Source organism: Schistocerca piceifrons, chromosome X (genome assembly GCF_021461385.2).
Source record: "Schistocerca piceifrons isolate TAMUIC-IGC-003096 chromosome X, iqSchPice1.1, whole genome shotgun sequence".
NCBI lineage: Eukaryota > Metazoa > Arthropoda > Insecta > Orthoptera > Acrididae > Schistocerca > Schistocerca piceifrons.
Genome location: NC_060149.1, coordinates 363,717,127 through 363,731,429, shown reverse-complemented (window position 1 = coordinate 363,731,429; position 14,303 = coordinate 363,717,127). Strand labels below are relative to the sequence as shown.

Genomic DNA, 14,303 nt, shown 5'->3' with positions numbered 1-14,303 from the left:
GGCTAATGAGAGAGAAAGGCTTCGTACAACTGGGCGATAGCTAGGTTCGCGTACACTGGGCGGTAGCTTGGTTCTCGTACAACTGGGGTCGAGTCCACTCTCGTATCACGAGACCTGCCTTGGTGGTGGCGCTAGGTCTGCGATCACAGTGGCGACACGCGGGTCCGACATGTACTACATGGACCGCGGCCGATTTAAACTACCACCTAGCAAGTGTGGTGTCTGGCGGTGACACCACAATAATAATAATAACATGGCTATGAGCACTATGGGACTTAACTTCTGAGGTCATCAGTCCAATAGAACTTAGAACTACTTAAACCTAACTAACCTAAGGACATCACACACATCCATGCCCGAGGCAGGATTCGAACCTGCGACCGTAGCGGTCTCGCGGTTCCAGACTGTAGCGCCTAGAACCGCTCGGCCACCCTGGCCGGCCTTTTGGCAATTGTAACCACTGATACATCCACTCGCACCATTACGACAGCCATTTATCCAACATGAACTGTGAAACGCTTCCTGTAGTATCCATATACACCGGTGTGCAAAATTAAGGGCGAAAGTAACTGCCAAGTAACATGGCTCGTTGGAACTTGGACCATGCGTAGAACGAACTGCCACGATAGAGTACAGAAGGTAACTGAAAGAAATACGCCGTGAGACGAGCATGATAGACACTTTTATTCACTTATTTATTTATTAAGCTTAAGTGACCGCGATTCATGATGGTCCCCTGGACATTCCAAAAGGCGGCGCATGGAACTTACGAGGGGCATTTGAAAAGTCCGTGCAAAGTCCGAGAGATGGCGCCACCGGCTCGTATCGAGGTCATGTTTAGTTAGTAGCATCTTTGGAAAGAATGCACACCAAGTTTCATCCGTATTGGTGTATTTCTTTGTGTTTGGCATTCATGTGAATCAAGGAAGTCGAATGATTGTCAAAAAATGGACGAAAAATAATTTCGTGTGGTGATTAAACATTACTTTATGAAAAGCAAAACGCCTCAGGAGACTAAAGAGAAGCTTGATAAACATTACGGTCACTCTGCACCTTCGATTAGAACGTTTATAAGTGATTTCAAAATTTTGGGAGTGTCCATAAGGGCACAAGGGTTGCTGAACGTTCTGGACGCCCTGTGGATGTTACGACTCCAGAAATAACTGATAAAATCCGTGCTATGGTGATAGATGACAGAAGAGTTGAGGTGCGTGAGATTGCTAGTGCTGTAGGCATCTCGAATGAACGGGTACATAATATTTTGCATAAACATTTGAAAATGAGAAAGCTGTCCGCAAGATAGGTTCCACGATTGCTCACGCTTGACCAAAAATGGAATTGTGTGAAGTGTTGCAAGGATGGTTTGCAGCTGTTCAGGAAGAATCCGCAGGACTTTAAGCGTCGTTACGCCACTGCGGATGAAACATGGATAAATTACTATACTCCTGCGACCAAAGAACAATCTAAACAATGAGTTGCCAATGGAGAATCTGCACCAAACCAGGGGAAGACCATTCCTTAGGCCGGAAAGCTTATGGCGACTGTCTTTTGGGATTCACAAGTGATAATTCTCATCGACTATCTGAAAACGGTTAAAACTATTACAGGTGTATATTATTCATCGTTATTGGACCGTCTGAAACCCAAGGTGCAATAAAACGCCGGCGATTGGACCGCAAAATAGGCCTTTTCGGTCACGACAATGCACCAGCATACACCTCAGCAGTTGTGGTCGCAAAATTAATGGAAATAGGATTCCAAATCGTTTCACATTCCCCATGTTCTCCAGACTTGGCTCCCTCGGACTACTATTTGTTCCCGAATTTGGAGAAATGGCTGGCGGGACAAAGATTTTATTCAAACGAGGAGGTGACTGCAGCAACTAATAGCTATTTTGCAGACTTGGACAATTCCTATTATTCAGAAGGGATCAACAAATTAGAACAGCGTTGGACGAAGCGTATAAGTCTAAAAGGAGACTTTGTCGAAAAATACAAAAGGTTTACTGCAAACACGTAAGTAGTTTTTATTTTTGCACGGACCTTTCAAACGCCCCTCGTAATACGCTATGTGATCACTATGCAGTGCATGCTCTGAAACGCGCTTGCATGCTGGCCGCAAGGTGGGTAAGAAGTTAATGTGGTGGTGCGTTCCATTCCTCCACCAGCGCGATAGGCAACTGCTGGATGGTCGTTGGTGCCTGTGGAAGTGCTGCAATACGTATGTTCAACACATCCCACACGTGCTCTATGGGGAGCGGAGAGGCCAGTCCATTCGCCGAATATGCTCTCGTTGCAAGAGCTCTTCCGCCTGTGCTGTTGATGCCGCTGCGCATGATGATTCATAAAAAATGAAGTAGGGGCCGAATACACCCCTGAAAACACGCGGGTGGGGAAGAAGTACTGTGTCACAATAACCTTGACCAGTGAGTGTACCGCCTTCAAAGATTTTAACACCAATGCGCCCACGCAACATTATGCCTCCCCACACCGCAACACCTCGACCACCAAAACGATCATGTTCGACAATGCTCAATGCACCTTCATATGGCGAGAGGTGGGTGCACTAATGCACCCAGCAACATTGTCGAGCATCATCGTTTTGGTGGTACAGGTGTTACGGCGTGGGGAGGTATATAATGTTTCGCAAAGTGCACAGGCGTTTGAAAAACGTCGCTGTTAGATGTCGAAATTTGTATATGAAGCCGTTGCATGTTAGGATAAATGCTGTCGTTTTGTCCAGTGTACCGTTTTTCTCCTTCATTATAACAACGTCTGTGACTACTCTTCCTGCAACTGCACGTTTATGTTCCCGATGTTGCGGCACATCGTAGTATCATTACAAAATCTGAGTATGTTATGAAGTTCTCGATTATTAAGACAGTTATCCAATTTTTTTATTCCTACCGCTTTTCCTCCCTGTTGTACTGTGGCAGCGCCCATCAGATTGCCAATACGTGCCATTTGCTCAGTATTCAAGATACCTATTAATCCAGGTAATTCTTCTTGGTGCAAAAAAGGGAAATATCATAATTGCTTCACCTTTCCTGCCGGCTGGGGTGGCAGAGCGGTTCTAGGCGCTACAGTATGGAACCGCGCGACCGCTGCGGTCGCAGGTTCGAATCCTGCCTCGGGCGTGGAAGTTTGTGATGTCCTTAGGTTAGTTAGGTTTAAGTAGTTCTAAGTTCTAGGGGACTGATGATTTCAGAAGTTAAGTCCCATAGTGCTCAGAGCCTTCTCCTTTCCTAACAACGGCGAACTGATTTTTATTCATTGGTACTTACTTATTGTGCTTTGGTTTCATCTTATTTGAAGGTTGATCAGGAAAACTCCCCTTTCAAAACACTCTGTTATTCAGTTTCGTGTTAATACTCTCCGTTAGTCCATCCAACCCGCTAGGATTATGAAAGTATTGGTCGTTCTGTTCCATGAATTTATTCTCACCAGCAGCTAAGGATATGCGTTTCGCCACAGGCAGATCCCAGTATACGCAATAAAGCCAAATACAACTGGATGCATCAGTCGCCGCAAAGGCTGCTGGCTAGCAACTGTTTCACATCACCTACCCAGTCCATGGACTCGCAGCTAAAGTTGAGCATGAGATGGTTTTTGTTCTAGAGTTTGCTCCTTCCTTGCTGTCTGAGTGTTAACGACAACTTCCCTGTTCTCTCTGACATAATACTCCACTGTCTTGACAATATGTGGTTGCTGAAGAGTTCCCGGAGCTTATGGCTACTGGGGATTGGAGGCACCAAACAGTCTCCAGTTGGGGCATCACAGGTTCGGCAAACCCGAACTCAGTCGTAGGTGACTGCGATCCCTGAGCTGTTAGCTATTTGGCAGGATTCTGAAAGCACATGTAGCGTGAGCACGGTGAGAATTCTGTTTTATGAGCTTTAGAAGGTACTGGTGTCACTGTCTCTGAGAAACGATAGTCGTCGACAGACTTGGTTATTTTCGTGTGTCGTGTGATCCTAAAGCGATACCTTGAAAATAGCAGAGAAAACGTCATATTCGCAATAATAAATTATTGCTTTACTCCAGTTGTCACCGTACACGTACCATCTGCTTGCAATTTTATTTGCTATCTATTTTTAGTCTATATAGCAGATTACCCGCTTGGTCACAGAAAGGGGGCGGAGCGTGTATTCGTAAGAAGTAAAACTGGTGAAAACGTGTGGTTATGGCGCATATATCGGCATGATATGTAGTACCAAATGCAATCACTGTATTTTGTGGGCATGTGTATTTATAACCACTCTTATTCATTTACAGAAAGAAACTAAAGCCAAAGTAGCTAAGTGTCCGAATAATTTTTCACACTGACCGTAACACGTTACTGACTCTATCTGTATTTTCCAAAAGAACGTTTGGACGGCCCTGCATAAGCCATGCACATGTATTTAATAATGATATCTAACCACGATCACTATCTACTCTGATTTACATTTTCCATGACTTTCAAGTTTCTTCTGTGGAGCTGGAGCGTTTACAAATATTCCACAAGTAATCCTTTCACATCTTTTATCTCAACATGTTTCAAGAAAGTAGGGACAGGTCAAGTTTTATTCGTAAAGTTTGTGTAAATCCGAAACTTCCCATCATCTAAAAAATTGCGCAGGTGATGAGAAAAATGGGACTGCACATGGCAGAAATTCAGAATGAGAAGATCGGGCACGAATATCGGGAGGCAGTCTCAAGTCTCTCTCTAAGTTTCAGAGTTCAAAACACTAGACTGGAAATACACAAAGTATTTGTCTTTCTGTGTTGATTAATGACGTAATTCATTTCCCTTCAGAAGATACAATATCTTCGACTGTCTCTTCGATTTGGTCGGAACGAGGTGGTCCTCTCTTCAATACAGCATTAACGCTCTGACAATTAAGATTTAGAATTTCTATTGTATTTCTAGATCACTGAGGTAAATACCCCGTAGATCCTGGACACGCCAAGAGCCATTTCCTCTCCTATCCTTGAAGAATCTCTAATACCTCTAAGTCAGACAGATAGCTGTATTCTAACCTTCCTCCCTTCTTCGACGTGTACAGAATTCTCGTGAACGACCAAAACCTATTGCAACACTCATTCATTCTCAGCTGAATTTATTAGATGATTTTTAAATTCAAGAAAGATATCTAATGAACAGTTGAAATAATATCTAATGAACAAATATCCTTAGAAGCATCATTCGATCATGGGGAAATAATGAAATCGTTTTTCACCCTGCTAAAGACCTGTTTAGAATAAGAATGAGTATTTAGTGATCACACTTTGCTTCTAAGTGCATTGTAAATTTGGTTTTATGACACAGGTATTTTAAACCTATTCTGAGAACTAACAGAAGCTGGTGATTTGAAATTATGTAAATTAAAGAGGAAAGGTCTCTTACCTGATAAAAATGTTTACTATCGATTTTGTTAGCTTGGCGTGACAACTCATTAGGTAAAGCACAATACATTAAATGTCCAGCCGTTTAAGCAAATAAAAAAAGAAGCTGGATGATCACAGGATCCAATGAAAAAGTAAGTTTCACACGAAAACCACAAATTCAAAAGCTGAGGCGACGTCAAACTGCGCTAGTAACATCTCGACACTGAAATGATAAAATTGATATTAATATAAAAAAAACACGTGCTTCACTGGTTAAAACCCAAAGAAAACAAATAGAAATATTTGAATTGCTGTAAACAGTATTTTGGACCGCGTGCAGTATAAAGGATAACAAAAAAGTGCGGAAATTGTCCTGACGTACGCAAGTTCTTAACGAAACTTCCAGCGGTAAGACAAGCTCATCTTATGTTTGTGAGACCTGTAGTAATTTGTATCCTGCTCAAAATTGTTCGTTCGTTAATACATTTGGGTGTGACAGGTTTGTAAGTGTACTGCAGATACTTCTGCCGGTGAAGTACCCCATAGTAACACGCCAAGAAAAGAACTGTAATTTCAGGAAAGAAGTCTGTTTGTGTGACTCTCCAGTACCTAAGTGACCTCTTTGCGAGAATACAGGGCAGTTTTCTGTATCGGCATCCGTGTCCGCTGCAGTTGCTTCGACTTATACTTGTTCCATCTCTCCCCGACACATCATTGAAATCCCGGTCCTCTCATTCTTCCGAAACGAGCCGCGTGTTGTCACAGTGTAGGAAGCTCCACCCTGAGGGCCATTTCTTGCGTGGCGTCCCAAAAATAAACCTTCTCCGGCCGTCTGCCAGCAGAGTCTTTAGTAGCGAAGACGCGAGTGTCTCGAATACCTGTTGCAGCGAGAGATCTTACGGAAATTGGATAAAAATGGTTGGTTTATGTACCTTATTCATTTCTTTTGAACGTAGTTATAGTTTTACGTATCTTTTATCTTTCCTCGTGTTTGAAAGCTGTTGTTGTAAGTTCAAAGCTAAGGATAAGTATGACCACGTGCATGAAACCTGTGGGGGTATGTATCTATACTTTCCTGAATGAAGTGTGTGAAGGCCATCTGATTGTAGTTATTTCAGAATACTATCTGAACACTTAAAAACTAAACTGTGTAAAGGAACAAAGGAAACTGCCCGACTACATTACGCCTGAGTGAGCCGGATAAATTCGGATTTAATAAGTAGAAGTACTGAGACGTGATCATATAATTTATTAGTATTCATTTCCTTCTCCTTTTATCGTCGAAGAGTGTGAGTACTTGTTAATACAAATTCATGATATGATGTAATCTGCAACATGTGCACACTTGCCAATACGTTACAACTCTTTGGCATCTTCATAGAAAGTGACAATGATCCTATATTTACTGACTAATAAAGCCGCGCAACGAGCGTCAGATTCTTGAAGCTTTGAAGATGATGTCCAACTGAAAATTCATGAAATCTTAGAATATGGATGCCAACCTTTGCAAGCGCCTTTGTTTCGTTAATTGCATTGATAGTGGTACCACTCCATAAGTACATACAATGATATAAAAGGTGTGCATTAGAAATAAATTTTGCTTCTTCTTCCGGACAAGGAATATATTTACAAAATAATGCCTCTTTAAATGTTCTTGTGCTTTTTAGTGTATGATGATTGTTAGGCAGATCCTAAGAGAGGATTAACTCACAAAAATGACAGACTATTTTGATGATCAGTTCCATGTATTAATATCAATAGTGCCAAGGTTGCTCAGTGGAAAATTCATTGCAAGGTGATTTGTTTTAGAACAGATTAGCGACACATTTGCCAGAGTAGAAATATATAACATACACAGAAACTGTATCAAATTCAGTTGTTTGGATTCGAGCCACGATGTGACCCACAATGTTAACCTATCTCAAATACTGACAAGAATTGTAGCTACAAGTAAGCAGTGATAATGTAAAAACAAGGTAAACTGTTGATACGTGAAATAAAATCAAAGAAACCTACGTTTTAAGCTCAGATTTCATCTAATGAGAGGTAAGAGGCAGCATCCGTACATAAGTCAATCATCTGACCAGAATATATACTTTCAGTTCAGTGATCTTTCATGCTGTCCGCCTGTTTAACTGAGCGATAAATACTTGCCTCCCATATACTGGGCCTGGGTTCGATTCCGGGCTGGTTTGGAGATTTTTCTCCGCGTGGGGACTGGGTGTTGTGTTATCAATTTTCATCCTTATCATCGGCCGCAAGTCACCCAAAAGTGGCGCCGACTGAAATAAGACTTGCGCTTGGCGGCCGAACCCAAATGGGACATCCCGGCCAGCAGTGCTATACGACCATTTCATTTCCATCTGTCATGCTCTGTTAATTTTCATTAGGTCACAGGTTTACAATACAGTGTTTTCTCCCTTGTTTGACGATAGTCAGGAATACTGTAAATAGCGGATATAAGCGTAATGTGTTTATATACATAGTAAAATGACGTAAAACTTAAATATTGCAAATACTTGTCAGCGAACGTGCTCCATTATGAAGAAAAGTCACGAAACACTGTTTTACTTTTGGTATACGAGAAGTATGTCTTTCTCCATCGAAATATTTAACTGAGCTACCTCCTGCATACAACAATACTTACAGTAATTTAAATGCATGTTGTAATTCTTTTCCATCTTCACGGAAAGTGACAATGACGCTATATTTACTGGCTAATAAACTCAGACTACTCGCGTCACGTTCTTGAAGCTCTGAAGAAGAAGATGTTCAACTGCAAATCCATGGAATCTCAGAATATGAACTGAATTCGTAAAACCGTATCCTGATATTACTATCCAGTTCTATTATTTATCCAGTTGTGCATCAGGGCGCAAATGGAGTCCAGGGCCATTGTGTAAAAGGTTCTGCAATTTGTAGAATAAGCAGTCAGTTATGTATCAACATGAAGGTCCAAATGCTATGCCTCATCATTGTGATTACACTGTTCTGCTAAGAGCTATTGAGTTCTTGACTTAGCAGATTTGGATGCTCACCATTCTGTATATATCCTCAATATGCTGACTTCAAAATGTTTCAAGTTTAGTTATTGTGTTGAATTATGGAGAGTATGAAATGTATTTTTCTGTTGTTGACAGTTTTCACCATGTACCTTAATAGGGTTCCCATAATTTATGTGTAACTGACCGAGAAATTTCTCTTAAACTGACTAAAAATGGACGAAATTTCGGAAGCAGAAACCAGGAGAAATCTCGAGGACATTTCTATTACGCTTAAAAAATGACATAATTAATAAAAATATTTTATCGGATTTGTGATTACCACTGTCTGTAGCTGTACCACAATAGCTAGCCTTTGAAAGATCATCGCTATTTTTATTTTATTTTTTTGCGGGGAGGGGGGGGGGCGGGGGGGCGCGGGGGGTTTCGCGTGCTAACACTGATTTCACAATTGCTGTTGATTTTATTCCGCCCAACGTCACATTTTTTACTACTCGCAATCATTAAAATTCTTGGAACTTAGCCTAGAAGTACAGTCCACTGATTTCAAAGACATATGATGTTTAATAGTATGATAGCACATTGCTGACTCCTCTGCTGTTACTAATTTGCCTTGTTTAAATGAATTTGGAATAAAATAACTGTCCATTTTTTGTTCTTGCAGATTACACGTTTGATTTACGCTTTACGGCAGTTAAATGATCCTTAATATCTACTCTACCTGCATGTGCAATGGAAACGCAACGCTTACAAATTATAACTTCCACTTCATAGTGACTTCTCCCTCATTTTATGAAAAACCTCTTGGAATGAACACTTCCCCTTTGGCACTGTGAGTTCACTTGAAAGAATCAAATACTTTAATAACAAATTAACTGCTATGTGACTTAGAGCAACATAGAAGCACATTGGTGGAAAGCTTAACCTAAATTGAGATAAGGGGCAACAATGGAAACTTAGCAGCATTACCACACAATAAGATTTCTTAACGGACTCAGTTAGCTGCGATAATAAAACCTTAGTTATTTAGATAACAGCCCGCATCTCGTGGTCGTGCGGTAGCGTTCTCGCTTCCCACGCCCGGGTTCCCGGGTTCGATTCCCGGCGGGGTCATGGATTTTCTCTGTCTCGTGATGGCTGGGTGTTGTGTGCTGTCCTTAGGTTAGTTAGGTTTAAGTAGTTCTAAGTACTGGGGGACTGATGACCATAGATGTTAAGTCCCATAGTGCTCAGAGCCATTTGAGCCATTTAGATTACAGCTGGAGTTGAAATACAGATTAAGGCAAGAATTTGGAGAAAAAGTAGACAGTCTTAGAATATTCCTCTGAAATCCGAAATCCGGATCAAACTGCCGTCCGGAAAACCGGGACATTTGGCAACCCTAAGTCCTTTCTTCATTTATCATTATTCTCTCTTCGTTTGTATTCATTTCAGTTCAATGTATTATAGGCATTTCTGTCCGTATTCACATTTCCTTCCTTCTTCTTTCTTCCAAGACATTTGGCTTAAAAATGTTCCAAAGAGGGCCGTTCGAAGTGCATGACGAGATAGGCCCACGCCAAAGGTGCAGGCACAGAGAGGGCACAGAATCTGACCAATTAAAAAAATGTGGTTTACAAATTAACCCGAAGAAGTACGTGAATTCTCCTACCCCTCGTATTCCTACCTTCCGCCCATGAGAAGAAGCACTTCCCTCGGCCGGTGACTGTAAAAGCACGCTGTGTCCTTTCTAAAGTGTCATTTCGTCCTTGCAATATGATGAAGACACTACTACGATCAAACAGACGTCTATCGATAACATGGTTTACGTGGTAACAGTGGGCTTAGTTCACACAGTTTGTCGTGTACACAACTTGCTCCTGCTCAACAATGGGTTTATTTCTGCAGCTTTGCTACGGTATTGTACGACCTCGGAGGTCGGTAAGCCGTTGCTGAACGAATATGGTATTTTACTGACGGCATCCGGTTTTTACCGTATGAGGACTGGAGCGACACTGTTTGAACAAGAGTGCTTTAAAGTATTTAACACAATCATAAGTGCACTAGATAACAGATCCCACAAGTACCAAAACATTTCATCTGACTAACTTCCTGTCAGGAAACGCCTTAAACGAAAGCTCTGTGTCTTATATTGAAATATGTGCAGCTGATTTTGTTGTCAAATATAGCAGAGATGTTGATACAGCGTAGCTAGTTAAAGTAATAGCTGCTTTGAAATTCCAGGTTTTCAGAACAGATCAAAAGCATTGAAACGGATTTCCATTTGGATATTTCGAAGGTTTTGCGAAGCACTGGTGTAAGTAAGTGATGCTTATCCAAACGTCGAAATAGATTTGCGAGCGACTGCAGTATTTTGAGTGAAAGCAGGCTGTTAACTCTAAAATAATGTCCATAGGATGTGACACAGCTGTTAAACTTGACTTCAGTGAGGATATCAGTTTGTTTTTTCGCTCAAAACGAAGAAACGCAAGTTAAAATTATAATACAAACATAATTATTGAAAGGGATATTTTCTCAGCTCTTAATTAAAACCTTTTTTCTTCTATTTCTGGTTAGTAATGTATTCACAATTGACAATTTATAAAGAACAAATAAAACCTGTTCTTTGTTATTGTTGTTATTATTTGCATATGGATTCTGTTGCATCACGCAGTAGTTTCAGATTAGTTTTCCCGATGTTCCACATGGTTCTTCTTCTCTCTGCGTAGGCCATTTTTCTTTCTTCAGTTCAATTGATTCCTTTTTCGTTTTAATCTTTCGACTCAACAGACTCCTGTCTACCACTTCCATTGCTTTTCTCGACTTCCTTTTTAACTTGTTTGGTCCATGACATATTCTTTAATTGTCCAATGTATCCCATAATCTTGTGTCAAAGCCTTGTTGTTGGGAGTCTTTGAACATGTCCATAAAATTTATATCCTCGTTTTCTAATGTTTGCTGCCAGGTTTGACAATTTCTCTGTTGCTTTACGGTATTTTAGTCTCAGGTCTTCCGTTTTGTCTGGGCCCAGAATTTTCCTCACAGTTCTTTGTGCTTTCCCAGTACGTTTTCCAGATCGCCTTTTCTGTTGAGAATTAAAACTTACGCTCACGTACAGAGCTTCAGGTGTTTTAACGTCTAACTTTTGTAAGTGTGGATAAGAACTTTTGGTTGTAAATGCCATGAGTTCTCCTGCACGCTGTCTAGAGTTTTTGTAATCGAAGTCTCAGTGCTTCCTTTACTGGTCTCGTTTGTTCTATGACCATTTTCGTTTGCCATACTTCGTGTCTAATTTCTGAACGTTAAATTTAGTACAAATCAAATCAGTCAAAAAATAAAAAAATAAAATAAAAAAACGGGGATTAGTTGGCCAGCTTTTTCATCGCATTCTTTAAAGACTTCTGTCATCGCTGTAACTTCACTGTCCGCTGATATCGCTGAATCTCCGAAAGTTAAGCAAGAGTTATTAACGTTATCTTTGTTCTTTCAAGCAGAATAAATTTCCAGAGATTTCGATTTTTTAAATTCTTTTTCCTATTTGATTTTTTAATTATTTTTCTCATTTCCTAAAGAATTCACTAAAATGAGATTGAAGCTGAATAGTGATAGCCCATTTGCTTCGCGAACTCTTGTTTTAGATTCAATCTTTCCCACTCAATTTTTACTTTGGACGTTGTGTCTGTCAGTGTTTCATTAATGACACTTGCTGTTTTTCAGTCTAGTCCCTGCCCTTCTAGGATATGAAACAGAGAAAGTCGGTCTTCCAAGTCATTCTTCTTGAAGTCGACAAAAGGGTAGATGATAGAGCTGGTTCGAGTTGTCATATATTTTTAATTTCTTTTTAGATTGAAGCTCTGTTCTACGCATCATCACCACGGTAGAAAGATCGTTTGGTATTCGCCCATCTTAAGTTCACGCTGTGTTTGTGTTCCTTTGAAGTAAACATACTGAGAGTATCTTCTACGTGAGTCGAAGGAGGAGGGTTTTCCTGCAGTTACTGACGCCTGTCCTGTCACCCTTTTTGAGGGGTGGATGGATGAATGCGTACTTCAAATCTTCTGGCAGATTTTCTGTGTGCCAAATATCCGTGATGATTTAAGTGAAAGTTCTGAAAGTGAGTTTTTCCCTATGTACTTCAATAACTCTGCGATTATTCCATTTTCCCCATATGTGCTGCTGCATTTTAGTCTAAGAGTATGTTTGTAGATTTCATCTCTGTTAGATGAATGTGATTCTGTGTGTGTGTGTGTGTGTGTGTGTGTGTGTGTGTGTGTGTGCGTGTGTAATAGTAATAGTAGTAGTAGTAGTAGTCGTCTCCCTGGGAAATCTTGTAGGTGGTTCTGGACAGTTGTGTAGGTGAGAGAAGGACCGAAATTGCTCCCTACAGTTGTGAATTATCAGAGCGAGTCGACCGTCCTGCTTTCTAAAACACCCTTTCCGCGTTGTGTATCCACTGATCCCTCCAATGAACGACCTGCATTAGTCACGCTTGTTGTACTTCGTAAAGCTAATTTAAAAAATTTAATATTGGTATTGATGTGTCTCCTCCATCTCTGCCTGATTAATATTACAACCTGCTTTTTAATCTCGAAAAAGTGTTCTTCAGTTCACGGTGATTTTTTGCTGTTGTATTTCTGTAAGGCTCTCTTTCGTTCTTCCAAAGTGTGGTACCATGCTTTGTCCCAGTAAGATTGTTTCCAGTGGGTTAGCTTTATGGCTTTCTGTATGGTCTTGGTTTGGAACTCTTCCCAGTGTCTGCCCTTTGTTTCTCCCATTCCTATTTTATATTGCAGGAGTTTTTTGGATCCTTTTTGTGTCAATTTTCTGAAGGTGTATACTGATGCAGTGTGATCTTTTGGAGTAAATTTAACTTTGGTGCGAACACGATCGATCCGAGTCGACGTCTGAAGCTCTGTGGATTTGTACATCATGATCTTCAAATTTTTTTGTTGGCACAACGCAATGAAACAGCCCATTCTTGTTTGTGAATTTCTGTGCTGAGAAATTGCTAATCGTTTGTTGGTGTACTTTTTCTCTGCCAAGTTGTGCTATGGAATTGCCTTGTAAGATTCTTACACCTGTTCGTTATTATACATCTTAATGTACAGTAGCTCCATAAACAATACATCAATACATCAATGCAATACCGTTTTACTTTTATACTACTTGCGATTTTTTTGCTGCAATTATACATTTAGTTCGTTGTGTGCGATGTTTTATATAAATATAGTTCAGTTAAGTAATATTTTCAATAATGCTTAATTTTTCTTAAACCTACTCAAACCTACTCAAAAACTAGGTGAAACTACGTAGAAAAAAAATGCAGAAATGTAGTTTTACGATTCGAGGGGGAAGGAGGTGGAGCAGAATTAACAGTTCTGTAAAGGGTACGGGGTCACTTCGGTACGGCGCCGGTTCGTAATAATGTTACTGTGTCGAATTAAGAGAACGTATGAAACGTAAAATAATTTGAAATGTTTTCAGCTCTTGGTGCCTCACAGCTAGCAAATCGTGTTTCACACCTCCGTCAGCTGCTATGAAAATCTCATCAACAGGCACAACGAAATTTTCAAATACAGCATCTGTGTGGACACATACATGACATTGCATCTCCCTTTACATGAAGTCGAAAACAGGAACTGGACAAGAGAACTCAATTTATATAATCCTTAATATAGTAGCACACCGCATCCATGAAAGGTGTTCATTTGAAACCGTGGGAGTTCACTGTAGGTTTTACGTGATTCATCCTTTTCTGTTCTGTGAAGAAAGTAGGAGGGTCAACGCTGGTTGTCGTTTGACATTCCTGGAAGAAGTTTCCAAGTAATTTCAGCGCAGTACCTTAAAACATGTTGGGACGTCAATCCACAAAAAGTATAGTACCAACACGTACTAGCTGGTACTCAAGCCTCATATTTCATTAAAACTCAGTGCGAGATACATAAAACACTAC

At 40.5% G+C, this 14,303-nt stretch overlaps 1 protein-coding gene across 1 annotated transcript in view; it reads left to right on the top strand.

Annotated features, from left to right (window-relative positions):
- The first annotated feature begins 6,144 nt into the window (after positions 1–6,144).
- LOC124721505 (tubulin alpha-1 chain-like) overlaps positions 6,145–14,303 on the top strand; it is a 43,549-nt gene continuing 35,390 nt past the window's right edge. Inside the window, exon 1 of the mRNA XM_047246521.1 lies at positions 6,145–6,287. Within this exon, the coding sequence (XP_047102477.1) occupies positions 6,285–6,287 (3 nt within the window). The 5' untranslated portion in view covers positions 6,145–6,284. The remainder of the gene's footprint in view (positions 6,288–14,303) is intronic.